This window comes from Sparus aurata, chromosome 15 (assembly GCF_900880675.1).
Source record: "Sparus aurata chromosome 15, fSpaAur1.1, whole genome shotgun sequence".
Taxonomy (NCBI): Eukaryota; Metazoa; Chordata; class Actinopteri; order Spariformes; family Sparidae; genus Sparus; species Sparus aurata.
The window spans coordinates 11,075,347-11,094,113 of record NC_044201.1 but is presented as its reverse complement, the minus strand read 5'-3'; the positions used below and the strand labels follow the sequence as shown (position 1 = coordinate 11,094,113).

The window sequence follows — 18,767 nt, the reverse complement described above, 5'->3', positions numbered from 1 at the left end:
GTTTCAAAATATATGCTAATATTAGCTTGCACTTAGGTGTTAGGCGGGCGTGTTTTTATCAGCCCTTGCCAGCAGGCCCGAGGCACTAAGAGATGGAAAGGAGCAATGAGGAAGGTGAAATCCCACACAATCCTATTAGAGTGGATTAGGGGGCAGCTTTCTTTCTGTTGCCACTCTGCTGCAGGTGAGCAATTGTAAATCGCAGGAAAAAAAACCCAACAAAAAAACAAAAAAGAAATAGTTATGACACGGGTTGTTCTTATTGAGGCCTCCTATTGTGTAACAGGGCAGCCATTAATCTCTCAAAACCTTTAATTTTTTTCCCATTAAGCAACCATACATGAAGAAATAGAAAATCGTAAGGTGATTAAGGTGTACGCCTCAGAATAATTACACCGCTGCCAATCAAAACCACACACATAGAAGAGCCCGAGGTTTGTTTTTGTATCCCAAAACAGTCGCGTGTAATTTAAGCGGAGGCTCATTATCGATCGGATGATCAATGGCAATCATATATTTTCGTCATCTGCAAGCAAGGCTGCCACAGAACCCCATCCTCTCCGGCCTCACTTGTGGTCGGGGTTATGAGGCTATAAAGGCTGAAAGATTTTCGCCCTCCATCTTTTTCTTTTTTTCCTTTGACCCTTTCCCAGAACCAATTAGTCCATCACCAGCGGAGTCATCACTACAGTGTTGGAACCACTGTATGTCGAACTATTTTACTTTTTTATATCTTCCAAGTGCATACTATTTCAAAAATTCTAACCAGTGATATGTTACACTATATAAATGAGTGCAAATTTGCATATCGCTTTAACTACCCACATTCACACTCTTGGGTTTGCAACGATGATTCAAAGTGATCAAAGAGATGAAAGATGATTTGGGAGAGTGCTGCCTCTTTGTGTGTGCACTGAGCCCGTGTGCATATACAGGCCTGACTGGCACAGAGATAGCTGCTGCCTCATTATAATGACAGAGGATGAGGCTTCTCCAGGGTGACTGAACTCAATTCAGATTAGATAAAAAAAAAAAAGAAAGAAAGAAAAAAGAAGAGGAAGAAAAAAAAGAAAGAAAAGGAATTTGGGCATTTGCATTCTTGATCTCGGCTTTATTTATTTCAATTCATTTTATTTATTTGTCGCGCTTTCGCGTGCCACTCCCCCTGGGAGATAGGAGAATCAATCAGGATGGACTGCGGGGAACTCTTTAAGCTCTTTCATTAGCATCCTTAACACCTTGACCTGCACTCTGCCTGCATCACTCTTCCACGCTTCCTGTCTTTAATGATGGCAGGCGAAAAATTCCGCGGCGGCTCAGACATGTTTAACAATGAATGTGGAAACAATCTGATTTGACATGTTCTATTTGTAATGCATTCCTTCTCACAGAGGTGGGAAGTAAGTAAGTACAAATACTTTGCTCAATTATTAATTTTTCTGACGCCTTTTTACTCTGACTTACTACATTTTTACAAAAATATCTGTACTGTACTGTACTAACTACTTCCTCATTCTAGTTTTAAAGGTGCAATATTTAAGAATTGGCCAACATCTCCAATTTATTTCCTCAAACAAATAGGGGGCTGCATATTACCAGACTAACCACTAACTCCTGTTCACTGCAGATTCTGTAAGCTAGTCAACTTAGTTAACCTTGCAGCTAGTGGTCCAGACTGGGACCCTGGAGTGGTTTTAAGAGTAAGGACGGGCCGGGGCTAGCTGTTTAGCATGCTAAGTTAGGTAGATCTCTGCATCACAGTATATACTGTAGATGTATAACCTCTTTTATCTTCACATTCTTTTGATGATGTTAATCAATTATTGAGTTAAACTAAAATTCTTACCCATTGCACCTTTAAAGCATTTCAGGGTAATTGTCGTTTACTTTTATCATGCGTCTCTGCCTTCCCAACATCACAACACTGATTTCAACCAATCAGTGCAATTTAGATTAGATAAACACATCAGTCTGACACCAAAGTGGAGAGGAACATACACTCGGATCGCTGCAGCCCTCTTCCTCTATTTCCTCATGTTCTCTATTAACTGGACAATACCTACTGATTCTACCTTTAAATAGTAAAAAATACCTTTAACAGTCTTTGAATCATACTCATACTGCATGTCATGAGGCTGACTTAACTTTGCAAGAAACAGCAAGGCAGAAAAGTCCTTGGGAGGGAGAATTTATAGTTTCATACTCTACAATACATTTCAGAGCCTGCACTGTCTTACTTTTACTTAAGTAAAGAAGTAGATTCAGCACTTCTACCTTTCTTTACAAAGGCATCTCTACTTCTTTTTGAGTAAAGCGTGTGTTTCCCCACCTCTGCCTACACATTAGGGGTTTCCCTTAAGACATGAAGTCTGCTTTGTTTACCTTTAAACAACAGCATAAATCATTGTCGTGTTTTGAACAGGATAATGTTCTTTTTCTATACAATACATTAACATATCTCCCATACTCTCGGTTCGATGTAGCCTGCTGTTAAAACAAATCACCTCCTCGTGAATCATTAATGTTTCATATAACTTAATGATATTCAAGGTTTTTTTCTTGGATCACGTGTAGTCTGCCTGTGTCAGAGTAGCGCCATCTCATTACAATATGCCATTGTATCTTGCGGGGTGAACAGCTGTGTATGTGTGAAATCAACACTGCACTCCGGAAAAACAGCGAAGTTAAATCATCTTCCACTTTTGCGCGAAATCACATCGCGGCTGAACACCGACCAGACAGCTCATCAGTCTGAGGTAATTTTCGAAAAATACTTTTAAACAGGAAAAGCCAGAGGTGTAAACAGACAGACGGACTGGATGAACAAGAAAGAAGGGAGATGGCAGTGAGGACGCTGCTGTTGATGATGATTCACTGGGTGCCTTATGGGTAAAGAGCTCCCTGACTCAAACTCATCCAGGACCTATGCATGTGAGGGGCGCAGAAATCCCCTTGAGTCAAAGGAGGGGGCTCTTTTTCTCTCCCTCCCCCTCCGTCTCCCAAGACTCTAATCCGAAACCAGACACATTACTCAGCTGACCCCTCGCTGCCCACCGCACGCACAGTCAGGTCTCATTTCCCTTCATGCCAACCATTGCCTGGTCACCACCGCAACCACACAGACCACTGCAGGCGCAAAAGGCTGCCCACTCCGTCTGCATGGATGGGCTCTTTGGACCAACGTGGAAGCCAGAGCTGGGGGTGGCTTGGGGAAGAAGACGACGTAGGGAAGAAGAAGAGGAAGAAGAAGAAGGAGGGAACACGCAGGATGCAAGTAGGTTAAAGACCTGAAGCGCACACAAATAAACAGAGGGTGTTTGTGTTCTCACACATCAGAGGAAGGGGAGAATGAAACGACTGCAATCATCACTCTCTCGTTCGTGGGTCAATAACTGCCTGCGCTCCCTCTAGAGCAGGGGAACATGTACTCAGATCCTTATCGGGGCAGCTATCATCTCCGCTGCCTCACAGAAGCAGAGATACTGTCATCCTCACACTATCGCAGAATGACATCAGCTCAGAGACATGGGAGTAATTATATTATACAAGCCCGCAACACACCGGCAGCACTTCTTTCTCCCTCCTCTCTGCTCTCTTCCTTCACTTTCCCCATCTCGCCTCTTCCTCTCCTTCTTTTATTTCTCCCCCCCCACCACCACCACCACCACCACACCACACCACCACCGACACCACTCGTCTGCTCTCTGCGCCAGTACAGACGAGCACTGTCTCTAATCATTTCAACCATTAGCTGTGAAGGTGGAGAGCTTTAAAATTGATTATAATCACTTAAATTGCTTCGCCGACTTTGATCAAAACCCGCCGACTTTTGAGATACAAAAGGCATTCGCGTGGTAATTGATGGAGCAGGTGTTACTGCAGAGGGTTTCCTCAGACACGTTAAGTACATCACATAATCGTCATGAATGTGAATTTCGACTTCCCCCCCTACGCAACATGTGGTATATGATTGTGAGAAGATGATAGGCACGTGATGGAGGCAGAAATAGTCGCATGACACTATCTTCTACATCATCAAATCGAAGTGAGAAGGAAAAGAAATCCACAGAATATCCCTTTTTTTTATTGCTCAATTACTTAAAGGGGCACTTTGTAGGTTTGGGTAAGGAATTCAAAGTTATAATATGAACAATATTAATAGGGTAATAATAAAAAAAAAAAACTTGGGAACATTTTCCATAACTGAATACATAAGCTGTTCTCAGAGGAAAATGAGTCCCCAGAACATTGTTTGAAGCTAGAAAGGTGGCAGGGTCCGCCACATATAAACAAAGCAAAGAAGTGTACAGTTACGTTGTCCTTTAAGGTCATTTTGTGTATTCAGTTTATTCAGTTATGAAAACAAAAATAATTTGCTTGTTTAGTTTGTTTAGGGATTAAAAAAAAAAAAAAGGATGCCTTCCCTAAAACTACATAGTGCCCCTTTAAGGTCTAAAACATCTCCCCTGCTCATCAGATCACCTCATCGATCCGGTGTCAATGAATGAGAAGCGCAGGTAAAGAAGATGATAACCTAGTTACCCTGCATATCGAGTGTCATATCCATCTCTGGGAAAGAAGACTATCACCTCTGGGAGTCTATACATGATGAATGGAATGTCTGCTACTCAGAGTTGATACTGTCTGAACCTCATTACAGCTCGCCCTAAACAAACAATGCATCACACTCCAACTCAATTTCATACATCCTGACCATGGTAATTTTCTTCTTCTTTCCACATAAATCAGTGACAGAATCCACGGCAAAGCAAACGCGAGGATGTTTTCTCTCACAGTGTGCTGATACATATAGAGCAGTGCGTGATTTCCCAGGAATTGTGTGCTAACATGGTGGACAAATGGATGGATGGCCCACCATTAGGGGCAGCCGGAGATACTAAATTTAGCTACATGCTAAGTGAAATAGAGCATTTTTCATGAGATGGAGGCCAATTTGCATATAGACCTAACTGTCAGCCCTCTATTAGCTTTGTTTGGTCTAATCACTTAAGACAATGTTAAATGCACTGTGGCAACAATGGTGAAAGGCAGGTACAGTTATATAAGTATCGCAAATAGGATTAGATTTTAACATTGACGGTGACACCAAAAGCAATGAGAGAGAGAGAGAGAGAGAGAGAGAGAGAGAGGGTACAGGGGCAGAGAGGCAGCAGGTTTCTGTTGTTTTATACATGGGAAGAACAAGTACTAAGAATAAAATAGATACTGTTAAATTATACACAGTCAAACCTGAGGGGAAATGACTTGAATAGTCACAAATGAGCTGAGAAAAAAAAAAAAAAAAATGGAGCTGTACATGTTTAATTGCTGCGGTGAGGAGACATCCCATGTCAGGAACAAGCCCCGTGAAAATTAAACCAATTGCAGCACAGCTACAACAACAGCACTGGGGCTTTACAACAGCAGGCTTTGTCCTGGAGCCAGGTACCGTGTTGAACAGCGTGTCTCCCGTTTCGCATTCACGCAACCCCCGTGCGCTGATCAACCCAAAATGTAATCATGTTACTGCAAAAGCTTTTCTTTCCTCTCGCTCTCTCTCTCATGATAATGGCACGGAGGAGCATCAATGATAACTATGACATTAACTCGTGGAGTCCGCCTGAGAGCACCACATGCCCCGGGGGATCCTTAGAGAGGGCAGGGGGCCGAGCTGAGTGTTGTCCGCTGCAGACAGGTCACGGCAGAGTGGCCTAATTGCCTCTCTTGTTGTCTCAGTAGGCCGGCAAACCTCCCATCTCCCTCATCATCAGTGAGGAGCACTGACTCCCTTGTTGGTACAGATCTAACTCTGCCCAGTGATCCAGACCCCAGTCTAGTTTCTGAACTGCTACTGTGTCCAATAAAAACATCCTGAAAATGCCAGTGTCAGTGGTATCGCTCACAACTCAATGCCTTGCGCTGCCGAACTTTGATTTCAGACGATCTGGTGCAGTAGAGATTTGTAGTACATTATCAAGCAGAGGCTCCTCAATGGATCCAGAGTAACTCAGCATTACGTCAGTGTTACACCAGTTGTGATTACGTCACTCAATTTTTGCCTGGGCAGTGTGATGAGAAAAGAAAAGGAGAATTTTGGTTTCAAAAGTGTCACACTGCACGCTTCAACTCTGTCAACTTCGGGTGGGATTCACAGTGGAGACAAGTAATGCAAAGAAAGTGACACTCAAACTGCAGTATTTCTACAATCATTGCCACATACACTGAGGCGGGCATACTGCAGTCTAACCGTGGATACTCGGGTTGAGGTTATATAATTTCTCATAGCTGAGATTCTCTCTCTTTTTCTCATGACGCCTGTGTCAGGGACCTTCCTGCCACACCGGGCTAGAGAGGCCTCATCTCCACTCCACGCTGGGCGGGGGCCAGGAGCAGCTCGACGCCCTGCGGGGCTGGAGGCAACGCATCTTTGTCTCTTCCAAACACCCGGTGGGGCAACATGGAGCGCCACAACGTTCTAATCCTGTCTAATCTGGACACAGCGGAGCATCTGGAGATAGGGATATGGCTAATCTCAGACATGGAGACAGAGGGCACTTTGCTGAGACAGAAAAAAGGGGGATGTATCTAAGCTAGACACGCTGTGTCTTGCCGAGCTATGCATGTGTCTTGGGGAAAGGGAAAAAACAATATCTAGGAATATTTGAGGCTTGAGCGGCGGAAACACATACCGAAGAGTGAATGAAGATTGTGAAAAGTTAACTGCATTGATTAAATCTGGAAGAAACTGCTCGAGAAGTTTGGGAATGCATCAAGACAAGTAAGTACTTACTGTGCCCTGCTCTTAGGGATGCAGGTGATCTGTGGATAGCAATAGGCACAATATGGTGACGCTTGTTTCCATGGGCGAGGTGAATGTGGTGGAGACTCTCAACAGTGCCAGGTTCCGACCCGGCCACAAAGCCCAGGGCCAGGGCAGTGATCCACAAGGCCAGGTGGGTGAGTGAAGCCGAATTCCTGTTCAGGGGCTCTGCCACGGGCTTCAGGGTAGAAAACTGTGTCCTCCACCCTCCAAACATCTTCCCTGAGTGGCCAGATGAGGCGTCAGATCAAGGCGGAACTTCAGTGAGCCTTAGAGCCCCATACTTTTCACCTTGCCAAAATCTCACTTTGCCCAGGGACACTCGCACAGATCCACAGAGAAAGAAAAAAAAGGGACACCACCACGCAAAATGTCGGTTGTGGGGTGAAAAAAAAAAAAAAAAAGCCTCTTGCTGTTCTCCAATGAGTCAGGAAATCCGTAGCAGCACCCAGGGACGTAAAAAAGTGTCATAAATCATCATACAAAAACAATCACAAACATTCACTCAAGAAATTAGGGCAATCTCAAACAGCTATGGACAAATCCCAGCTTGCTCCAATTCGCCTAGTTGCCTTTTTTCTCTCCGTTTCTCTCTGTCTTCTTCTATTGAGCCCTCGCAAAATCAGAAAGATCTCCACACCAAAAACTATTAATATTCCAAAAAATGCAGGAAGAAAAAAAGAAAGCCAACTTCAGAGGAGACGGACGGCACCTGTGAGAAGTGAATCTCTTCAGAAGACCAACATTCGGAGTTTCCCTCCTTTTCCTCCTCCAGTGCTCTCAAAGGATGTCCAGAGGAATGGGACCATAGTTAAATCCGCGTCTCATTTGCATGTGTCGGACAGCTGCGGCGGCGCGCAGGAGACGGCGTGATTGCACCTGTAAGTTGTGCCAAGTAGCGCACCCGTTCCCCATCCAGAGAGATCTCTGCTCTCAATGAGACCGAGCGATAGCAACGGCGGGCACCTGAGAGAGCAGCCCTGGGCAGGAACACACACACTCAACACACAGGCAGCATCGGCAGCACCGTTCCAGAAGATGTGCGCAAGAGGAAGAGAGGAGAGAGGAGGAGGAGAAGGAGGAGGAGGACGGAGGGAGGGGGGAGCCTCGACAGCCAGCCAGGAAGCAGGAGGGAGAGTGGCTATGCAAATGGGCAGCATTCACATAGCGAATCACTGGAGCCTGAGTGCATTACAGAGGAAGAGCCTATTTAGGCAGAATAGCAGGAATTGAAGCTATGTCCCCCAGCCCTGATTCCTTTCACAACCTCTCTCCACTCTCCCTGTTCAGTCTCTTTCAATCCACTCTCCTGTGTGGACATTCATATGCGGGAAAAGGGAAGAAAGAGAGCAAAGCGAGGATGCGGGACGGACTGGATTCATTTCTGATACTACTTTTATCATGTCATCTCTCCTGATTCCTCCTCTTCTTCCACTCCCTGTCTCTCTTTCCCCCCTTCTCTTTCCCTCTCTGTGAATCTTGGAGAGATGTATGATAATGCTCCTGTGAATACAAAAAAAAAAAAAAAAATGAAGCCAAGCATGTCCAACCCAATCCTTGCCTCTCTCCATCGCCCAGGAAAAGTCTTTTGTATAGGTTCTTAACCGGACTCTGCAGTCTATCGTTAGCAAGATTTTAGAAGAGTGATGATGCTGCAGCTCACATAGGCAACTCTCTCTTTCTCTCTCTCTCTCTCTCTCTCTCTTTCGCATTCTCTCTCTCTCTCTCCCGTACAAACACATGAACACACACACACACACACACACACACACACACACACACACACACGCGTAAACAAAGCACGCACGATGCCAGAGCCAGAGCCGGTTGAGCTCTGTCCACAGAGAGGGTGCTGAATCTGGGCAAGTCTGCCTCGCCTGCTAATAAAAGACCATCTCTCACAAGAGAGGGAATGCTGATCTCAGACTTGGTCTGCAGCACGGGTTACGGGAATGCAGGGAACATGTGGACATAAAAGCCCTGCTGATAAACACAATCCGGTTCAGCTGGGAAGTGTGCTCAGTGTTCAGAGTTCAGGACTGGGGAGCACAAGGATCAGCTGCAGTGTGCCCGCTTCTGTTTGCACACTGGCCATTCAACATCCTCCCCTTCAAAATGCAGTGTTCTAAGCTGCAGGAAAAAAAAAAAACGAGAAAAAAAACAACCACTGTAAGCACTGCTGAGCCGATCTTTACGGTTTACAGGGAATACGCAGGCATTTCATGCCCAAAGAAAGCCAACTTAGCCAGCGTGACACAGAGGATAACGTGTCCTTCTCCATTTTCTGTTTCACTTCACTGTTCACACAGAGACAATGAAAGAAGCCTCGAGGAGAGGAGGAACCAATTAAATGAACATTAATGATGAACATTTCACTTGATCCATTTACTAAGTACAAATATATTAGAAGTGAGGGCTCCATTTTGACAGAACAGACACTTTATTGTTATAAGATGAACATAACCGGTAAGATGAATATAATCTGCCATCTGGCAGGAGGACAGACGAGGGTATGTCTTATTTCTCTGCTGTATCTGGTATTGTTCTCTTACGGAGAGAGAGAGAGAGAGAGAGAGAAAAAAAGCGACTGAAGTGCAAAGCAGATGCTGTGCACATTAGGCAACTGTGTTGTTCTCACCTTGTAGAATCTCAATAAGTCGGTGCAGCCACCTGGTGCTAAAAAGTCAGCAGCATGGAACCACTGCTCCGTTCTCATTTGCAATGGTGAAAAGGAATGTTCATGCTGAATGTGTTTACACTTTTATAATTATCAGCAGTGCAATCTGCATAATTACACCTAATAAGGCAATCTATCAGGGCTGATTGCCAAGGACAACAACCTACAATATGTCCTTGAGAGCAAACTTTTACAGGGAAACAAAATCAGATCTTAATATGCAAACCTACATTATATTAGATAAATAGAAGTGTAACATGTGTACAATGTCGCGGCGTAACAGATTTTTCTAAGTTTCCTCTGGGTGTTAGTATGCAGCACCCGAAGTAAAAGACATCAGCAGTGAGGTGATACCTTTATCAGGTCTATCATTAGTTACTTGTTCATTTGTGCCCCCAAGTGGCGAAACTGTAAAGTGCACAAAGGGTCAGCAGGTTTATCACATAGCCAGCAGCTTATGTTTGACATATCCAGGCTGCAGAAGATCATTACATTCAGGGAAAAAAAAAAAAAAAAAAAGGCTTACTGCTAAAAGCTTTATCAATGTATTGTGTCGCTCCGGATATTCAAATATTCAAAGAACACAATCGGGTTTTGATACAAACTCCTGTAAGATCTCCTCTGCTAGAATGCCAATAAGCCTTCAGCAGGTTGCCCTCTGCTACAGTTATTTCTCCATGACAAATTTGCTAGCTGAAGTAAGAGGAGTAAGAAAAGCAAAGAGGCTGTGCACACAGCTTCAGGGAAAACATTCACAACCAAATTCCCTCAGCCTGCACAAAAGCAAACACCTGGGACCATGACCGAAACTAATTTCAGCACAGTTAACACATCTCATCGGCTTTAACCCAGAAGACTGCAACGCGTTGGCCACGAAATGAGAAAAGCCTCTTCCACAAGCGAACTTTCATCATTAAAGAGTTTTTTTTGATTTCCTATTGTGTTCTGACTCTTGTTCCTGTTAGTGAGATGTCTTCTTGACAGAGAGCCAAAAACAGCTCGCCTTTGTTTCCACTTAAGACCCAGAGGATTGTGCGAATCTCTGATGCGTGTGAGGCTTTGAGCGCATTTCCCCTTTTGGATCTACATTCCTGTTTTTCTTTGTTTAGGTAAAAAGAAACACACACGCACACTTAAAAAAAAAACAACAACACCAAAGCAAACCTGTGAAGGGGGGGTAAAGAAGGGGGAGATCTGTTGGAAAGTGTGGCTGACTTACTCCCCCCGAACAAAGTGATCAGTGAGAGGTGGAGAAATTGGCCTTGGGTGTAATAGTCCCTTGGAGAGAAAAGGACTGTAAAAGAACAAGGGTAGTTTCTGTTAGTCACTTAAGAGCGCAACCACAGTGCACTGAGCTGATGAGATGATTTTTTGGAGGACTGGCGGGAGAGCAGCAGATGGGTGGTCTAAGAGTACCTGACCCGACTGGAGCAAGGCCTTTAAATCAGTTAAAGGGCCATCAGGCGGCACTTTATCACACATGGAGAGACCCTTCAGAGAGGGATGGGCACTTAGAATCACTTTGACGGCAATGTTTCTCCTCCTCGAGAGTCGCTACGATGTTTACTGTAGCCATTACAAGAAATTATGTATCTACCGACGTGTTAGTTTAATGAACACCATCAGTGACATACTCTGGGAGTAAAAGGGGCTTGCACGATGTTTACAAATCAGGTGCAGCCTGTTGTATCAGATGCAACTGGTGGCTCAGAGCAGATCAAGCATGCAGAAGAAACCATGCATGAGCTGGGTATACCTGTTGTGTGCTCAAGTGACACATCTGTGTCAGGCACAACAGCATATGTGTCCCTATCTTTATCTCGAGGTTATGCTGTACACCGGTGGGGAGAATCTAACTGTAGTGTAGTGAGCGTGCAGTATTAAAGGTCCCGTATTGTACAATGTGAGATTTACATGTCTTATTTGATCATAAAGCAGGTCTAGTCGCTATATACATTCTGTGAAAGTATCATCAGAGACATCACACGAGCCGCCAGTCACCACCCTCAGCCGTGTCTGAGCACGGCCATTATTACAAACAAAGGCAACCCTGATGTGGAAACACAGCGGGTGGTGCCTGCTCAGGCCTGTGAGAGCTCACCAATCAGGGCAGGGCTGTGCTTTTCACTAAAACAGAGCGTTCAGACAGAGGATGAACAGAGGTGCTCAAGAAATGTACACCTGGACACCTAACATAAATGCGTTGGGCCTGAAAGTGAACTTAATATAGGGCACATTAAAGGGGCCTCATGTAAGAATTGGCCACCTGAATTCACACTAAAAACAAGTCAATGGCAGCATATCACTAGAGTAACTGACTGTTGCTGCCATTAGACCATTAGCTCAGTTACCCGTGCAGCTAACTGTCCAGACCGTGAGCTCAGATCTGCTGGGAAGCGTTGGTGTTAACTGATCTAGCACGGGGGCCGGGCCAGGGCTAGCTTGTTAGCATGTTAACTTTAGTAAATAATGTCATGACATCAAAACTGTTATTTCTTCACATTCTGTTGACAACTAAAATTTGGATATATTGCACCTTTAAAGTTTGGAAAAGATCCCTGTTGTCGATCTTAATGAGATCATCTAAGTAACAAAGCAATATAAAGGCTGTCAGATTCCCATGATATAACGCAACAGTAAGCTGCCTAAGGCACAACCAACTGTGATTGGTCACAATTCAAATCTCTAGTTTGCTGCACACAGGATCCAGCTGACGGAACAGGCAGCTGTTACATCACAAACATTGTCATCCTTCGTCACATTGGCATGCAACAGTAATGTTGCCCGTCATAAGGTGACATACACTATCGAACCTGAGCTCTTTAAACACGCGGGAGAATTACGTGAATATCAAACATGTCATTACTCATCCAAACATGATTCACAAGTGCTACAGAGGGAGACAGAGGAGCACACAATGCGCTGATGCTAATGTGTCCAAGTGTACGGGAATAGAAACCGAGTGCTGTCTTAGTCATCCGGAGATGTGACATGATCAGAACAGACAGATACAGGGAGTCAACACTCATAATAAACACACAGGCTGTACAGTATTCCAACACAGAGCGGGACCAGAGTGTCAATATTGTTTGTGTAAGCAGAGGATGTTACATCAGGGTGCCTGTCTGTCAGATTACTCTACCGGATCAATTAGAGTGACCGAACTTAACTCTAACCTGCACTGCATCGACTTGCCGGTTTCCAGTTCAGCTGCACCTCTGCATTTCATGGCTGGCGCTCGAGCTGCAGAGCCCTGGAGCTGAGGGTTTCAATCATCACCACAGTCATGACTACCCTCATCATTAAGTGATTAGCGCCCTCAATGAATACGTATATCTCTCATGCATGTGCCGCTGTCACACACTCAGTGATTATCACGTTAAAGAAATAGAGCATACATGCATGTACTTTGAGCTGAGCAGCTACACAAACACCAAATGTCACGGTTTATATAAAGCACAGCAACCCCTTACGCACCGCATAGAGATCTGTGCTGCACACACTGTTCATTATGCAAGCTGTGAAGACTACATAAATAATACCACTCAAGCTGATAAAACACCCCACTAATGGGAAATAATGCACAGTTAGTGTTCTAAAATCAAATCAGCAAATGGCCCTGCATTTTCACTGAGGGGCAAAACAAAGAAACAAACTCCGCATTAATTCTCATTCATCCTTACTCTAATTTTGTCTCAAATGACTGAGACATTATAATTAATTCAATGGAGCAACTAAAATAAGTTTCAAAAAGCTCATTTAAAAACACTCTTTTCATAGTGTTAATATCTAAAGTGATTTTCTTTGATTTCTGCATTTACATACTGCAGTATTTCTATTGTGGATGTGTTAGTTTAATGGAGTCTTGTGTTGTTTAGATGTGGAGTTTTATGTGTGATGCTGTAAACCGTTCAATATGAGAAAGATTTCGCACTGCACAACAATTTATCATCATAAAAGCACAGTGACACGGTTATATGGCTTCTGTTGTTTAGAGTGAGCACGCATACCAACATGTTCACACACTGCACACAGCATCCTTTGCCTTACGATAGCTGGAGCAGGACCAGACTACATATATGGAAGATAACCAGATGGGATTTTTTTCACTGCACACTGAGCTGTTTGGATAGCCAATAGGCTCCTTTTGCTCCTTTCACTTGCTGGATTCTGCTTTGGAATCTGGGTGATGTGACAAACTGTTTTTTTTTTCTCATCTAATGCATAAACGATGCCACAAACAGTGCTATTCATTTCCATAAATCCATTTAAATACACATTAAGATCAAGCACAGAGGAAATAACATTCAGAAATCCTTGCACCTAAGTGCAAATAAAGGTTGTGTGTGTGTGCGTACAGGCGTACCAATGTACTTACAAGCTTGTGTCAGTGAGGGGATGTGTGTACGTGCGATGATGACGTGTCTGCAAATGCATACACCAAATCTTAACTGTCTGTGAGAGAGATAGGGGTCACAGGTCAGCTGCTTTCTGGAGGCTTTCTCTTCTATTTCCTCTGACAGTTCCCAAGATGCAGTGGGCCACCAGGGTACTGTGTCCGTCTCTGTCTGTATGTCTTTCCTGAAATCCATCCAAAGTAGATCAGTTCCCTTCTCAGAGCGCTTCATCCTGAAAGGGTCAAGGACAGACTGTCTCCCTTCAGGAGTGCCACAGCGCCTTTGTTAACGAACCGCTCTTCTGCATTACAGTGAACAGGGACAACAAAGAGGTTTTATAAAAATGCAAAAGTATTTATAAACAAACCGCTTCCACTCCTCTCAAAAGCCTTTTGCCCGCTTTTGAATGAAGTTCATTCCTCTCGGAATTAAGACTACAAAGTACAGCAAAAAAATAACAAAAATCGTCTCTCTTTGGAGAGGTATTCTAGACTCAGTCCATCAAAAAATTTCATAAAAAATACCGCTCTTAGAATAAAAAAAAGGTATTTTGTTTGGCGACCCGTGGTTAAGTGAAGATCCTTTGATGTGCAGTCATATAATGAAAGATCTCCTTCCGAGACAGAGTTTAATCAGGGAGCACTACTGCTGATGCTATTCTTTTCCAGTGTTCTTCACTCAAGGTGCACTTTATCCATTTTGAACCTCAACTCTAGCACACAGGCAATGCATTTCAAGTATCTATAACTATGCATTTTTCAGCCCTCTCCTTGTTTTGAACCGTTCAAGTACCATGGAATTGTTGACGAAACATGAATCAGGTGAATGAGATGAACCTTCACAGATGAATAAGGAGGTGGCATGGTCTCCCGAGGCTCTCACCTTTATGGCACACAAGGCAGAAGCTGTACTTCACACAACCTTCACACTCAAAGCTGTTCTGAGAAAAATGCAAGCTGCTGAAGATTTTAAGTAAGTATTGTGCTGCTGTGTTGAAACACTCTCACTTCCAGAAAGGTTTGGTGGTCATACAAGGGCAAGATGACACACAGCTCTGTATGTATGGAGTGCCTTTCGACTGTGGTTCAAATTGTATCTCAGAGGCAAAGGCTGCCTGATGTGACAGAACCCAGTGTAAGCATTGCTTTTAGAAGTCAGAGGGGACCACTATGGAGTCCCAACAGCCAGCACAGTCTAAGGCACAAGTGGTGACAGGCTAGGCTGCCAGATAAATGTAGCAGGCTATGTGGGGAACTGGCAGTGCAATATATTCTGATCACCCAGAACAATAAAACCACCGACAAGTCAAGTAAATAACAATGATGATCTCATTACAACGCAACGTTCTGCTATGAAACCTTGGGTCCTGGCATTCATGTGGATGACACTTGACATGAACCATCCACTCAAACACTGTTGTAAACCAGGTACACGCCCTCTCGTGGCAATGGTTCTTCCTGATGGCAGTGGCCCCCCCAGCAGGGCAGTGTGCCCTACCGCGCCACAAGAACTGCTCAGGAATGGGCTGCAGAACATCACAAAGAGCTCAAGGCATTGACCTGGTCTCCAAACTTCCCAGGTCCCAATTCAGTCATGCATCTATGGGACAATTCTAATCCATGGAGGCCCCATCTCACAACCTACAAATCTCAAAGGATCTGCCGTCCAACGCTCTGGTGACAGACACCACAGGACAACCCTAGAGGTTCTGTTTCCACACCTTGATGGGTCAGTATCAAGTTTGATCCAAGGTGGGGCCCTCCATGGATCTTGTTAAGGGACGTCTCATGAATGCTCAGTCGGATTGGGTTCCAGAGAGTTTGGACGCTAGGTCTTGGCCTTAAGCTCTTTGTAATGTTCCTATGGCCATTCCTGAGCACTTATTACAGTGGCACAGTTTCTCTGAACATTTTATTGTAACAAAACAATCACAGTAATTCACTTTATGCGTCAGTGGTTTTAGCATATGGCTGATTAGTGTTGCAAAGTTTGAGTGTGACTGTGTCTATATATCCTGCCACAAGTGGATTATGCAGAATTAATTGTGCTGCTTTTAGTGAAAGGTTAATTGAATCCTACCTGAAGTCCAGAAAACATTTGTGATTTATATTTAAAATGTCATTGACTGTACCCCAACAAGGTGGTTTAATGGTAAGACCAAAATAATACTTGAAAATGTATGGTGAGGAGACAAGCTTACATTTCCCGTAGTGATAACGCCGAATGCATGCAACAAAATCCAAAGGACAGTGAAGCAGTACCAGCAGTGACTCTGTAAGGATACGCAGACTCATCCATGTCTCACTGAAGGCTCTGTATATAAATGGCCTTAAGCACAGCATGCGATGTTCAGTATATTGTATAAGTGTGTCGCATATAGAACGAGTGAGGCATTGTGGCTCCAGTTTTCTGCACACATCAGCCTCGCAAGCTTCACTGCATTTACTTTGCCTATCTTAAGTGAGATCTGGTAGCAGCCTCATGCCATTTCAAGATTTTTTTGTCTATGAAACTCTAGAGCTGCCTTTAACATATTTAGAAACATACATATGGAACACTACTAGTTCTGGATCAGTTTCTCTGTTACTGACTCAAAAGACTTTTACATAGATCCCAGTCACACGAAATCTGATGCAAGCTATGATATTCTGTAATTTGTCATTTTTTGACCAGCCATTAATATACCATCTCCTGAATGGAGTGGGTAAACATCCAGAAATATGTTTTCTGGGTTGTGCATGAGGTAGCAGTCCTCAATACCATAGAGTATCTTTCAAGCCTATTGAGCGTGTTTCTTCACTACATCATCCTGTCAGGACAGTTCTATTGCTGGGATTGACTTCGCTTAAGACAGTGAGTGATTTGTGTGCACTCTCCACTCTCACTGTCTGCACATAAGAGAGGATTTTCAGCAGTGCCATCCAAGAAATCTGTGTCTGTTTCATCCATAAAAGTCCGTTGCATTCAAGGACAATTTAGATTTAGAGAATTGACCACACAGCAAAGCAATAGAGGAGATTTGCAGTGCGTAAGCCCTTTGTGCATATTGTTAATATTACTTGGAGCACTCAGCTTTGCTCAGACATATTAAACAGTTGTTTGTTAGCAATAGAGACTGGCTCGAAAGCAGCTCTTGAGATAGAAGGTCTTTTGAGACAGGCATTTGATAAGTTATTTAGATGCTTCTGTGGCTGTGTTGAAGGCATAGTACATCTCCTGTACTTTATCTCATGAACCGTGTTATGTATTTACTCTCCAGAGGCCATAATCTGAGGGATGGTTGCCTCTAACCCCTCTGAGATGTTCGGGATTGGTGTGTCTTGCTTGCCGTTTAACGATCCCGCCAATTTGACTTTGACACCAATCAAAAAGCGAGCGCTAGTAACGGGTCTTAAAGCACTGGAAATACTGACAGGAAGCCTTCCAACTCCCTTTCCTTTTAAGTGTGGGTTCCAACATTCCTAGATATAGTGTCTTAATTATCAAGTTCACAGGGTGAAGGACTCAATGATAGAGATGTGGCGTTCGCTTTTCCACTAACCTTAAAGGTCCTATTTGTAAGAAAGTTTATTTGAGACTTATTCCCAACTCTTTAAAAACTGACGCTTTGGGTTTCCCAGCTTGCCAGAAACTAATGCTTTGGATGGCAGCTGACCTAACTCACAATCTCAAAGCACTAGTATTTCTTAGAAATTGGACAGCCTTTTAGTATGTTCATCTGTCCTGGCTGACCTGAATCTTCACTTCATCTTCACTTCATCATCATTGTTATTACTGTATACAGATTTGGCATATCGTTGTTTTTAATAGGAGAATGACTTTTGTTGTTATGTTTTCATTTCTGTTGAAATACATCAATAATTGTCAATAAAAGAAAGAAAAAAAAACAGTGTTACAAAAAGCAAATGTTTAGCTTTCAAGCATCTCTGATTCATTCTCCAGGTCTGTTTCCTACTTTGGAACATAGTAGTCTTTCACACCAACAGTAGCACTACTGGAAAACAATGCAATGGGATATATCTCGGTGCTATGGCAACGGCCGTGCATGAAGATGAACAGCGGCTGGTAGCTCCACCAAATTATGCTACGCTGTTTTTTTTGTCACTTTTTCAGCTTCATTGCTGAAACTGATATCCGCAGAAACATCGTCACCAGCCTTGGAGAAGAAAGCAGGTATTTTGGATTAAGAGCAGTAGACTTAGAGATCATCACAAAAAAAGCCATTTTGTCCTGCTGCTAGCAGCATCAGAACAGTTGTTCAAGAGGGCAACTTAACTTAATCTGACGGACTTACTGATATTTATTTACAGTATTTTCTCTGGTGTGTGTACCTGCATGTATTTTATCGTCTAACACTCTGTGCTGCTGGATGAAATTATGGTGCACTGCTCACAAGGCAGAGTCATAACTTTTGTGCCGTGCTATTTAGAAGCAAAAAATAACCAGTCTTCAATAGGACCCCCCATGGAGCCAACACAGTGGTCTCATTGAAATGGAAAAGAAGCCCACCGCAGCGCCATTCTTAGTAATACTCATCATGCTCAACATTCATATCAAAAGCAGCACTGCAGCACAAACCCTCCTGACACAAAAAGAGTTGGGTCTTGCTAATTTTTTCCCCATAACACTGTTTAGCAGGTTAAGCAAACTTCGATTGCAGAATTAATTACATTCAGTCAGACTCATTGTGTGGTTCATTGTCAACATGTCACAACAGGACTTGGAGCAGCAGAACCCGTTCGACTAACTTTAGGTCTGTGGTCACAGCTGGGGCTCTTTAATGCACCTACCTCATGCTCCACAGGTTGGTGAGGACATAATAGGTTTGTTATTATGCCAATAATGATAGAGAGCCAGAAGAACACTTTGGCTC

At 43.7% G+C, this 18,767-nt stretch overlaps 1 protein-coding gene across 44 annotated transcripts in view; it reads right to left on the bottom strand.

Annotated features, from left to right (window-relative positions):
• Window positions 1–18,767, bottom strand: part of LOC115597081 (neurexin-1a) — a 276,475-nt gene that overhangs the window by 108,284 nt on the left and 149,424 nt on the right. For 2 of the 44 annotated variants that reach the window (XM_030442734.1, XM_030442735.1), the window contains exon 1: window positions 6,791–8,276. The exons of 40 other annotated variants lie outside the window; for them this stretch is intronic. In XM_030442734.1, the coding sequence (XP_030298594.1) occupies window positions 6,791–7,037 (247 nt within the window). In that variant the 5' untranslated portion in view covers window positions 7,038–8,276. Of the gene's footprint in view, window positions 1–6,790; window positions 8,277–18,767 lie in introns of those variants that run through there. 2 more of the 44 variants (XM_030442736.1, XM_030442737.1) reach the window with 1 other exon arrangement.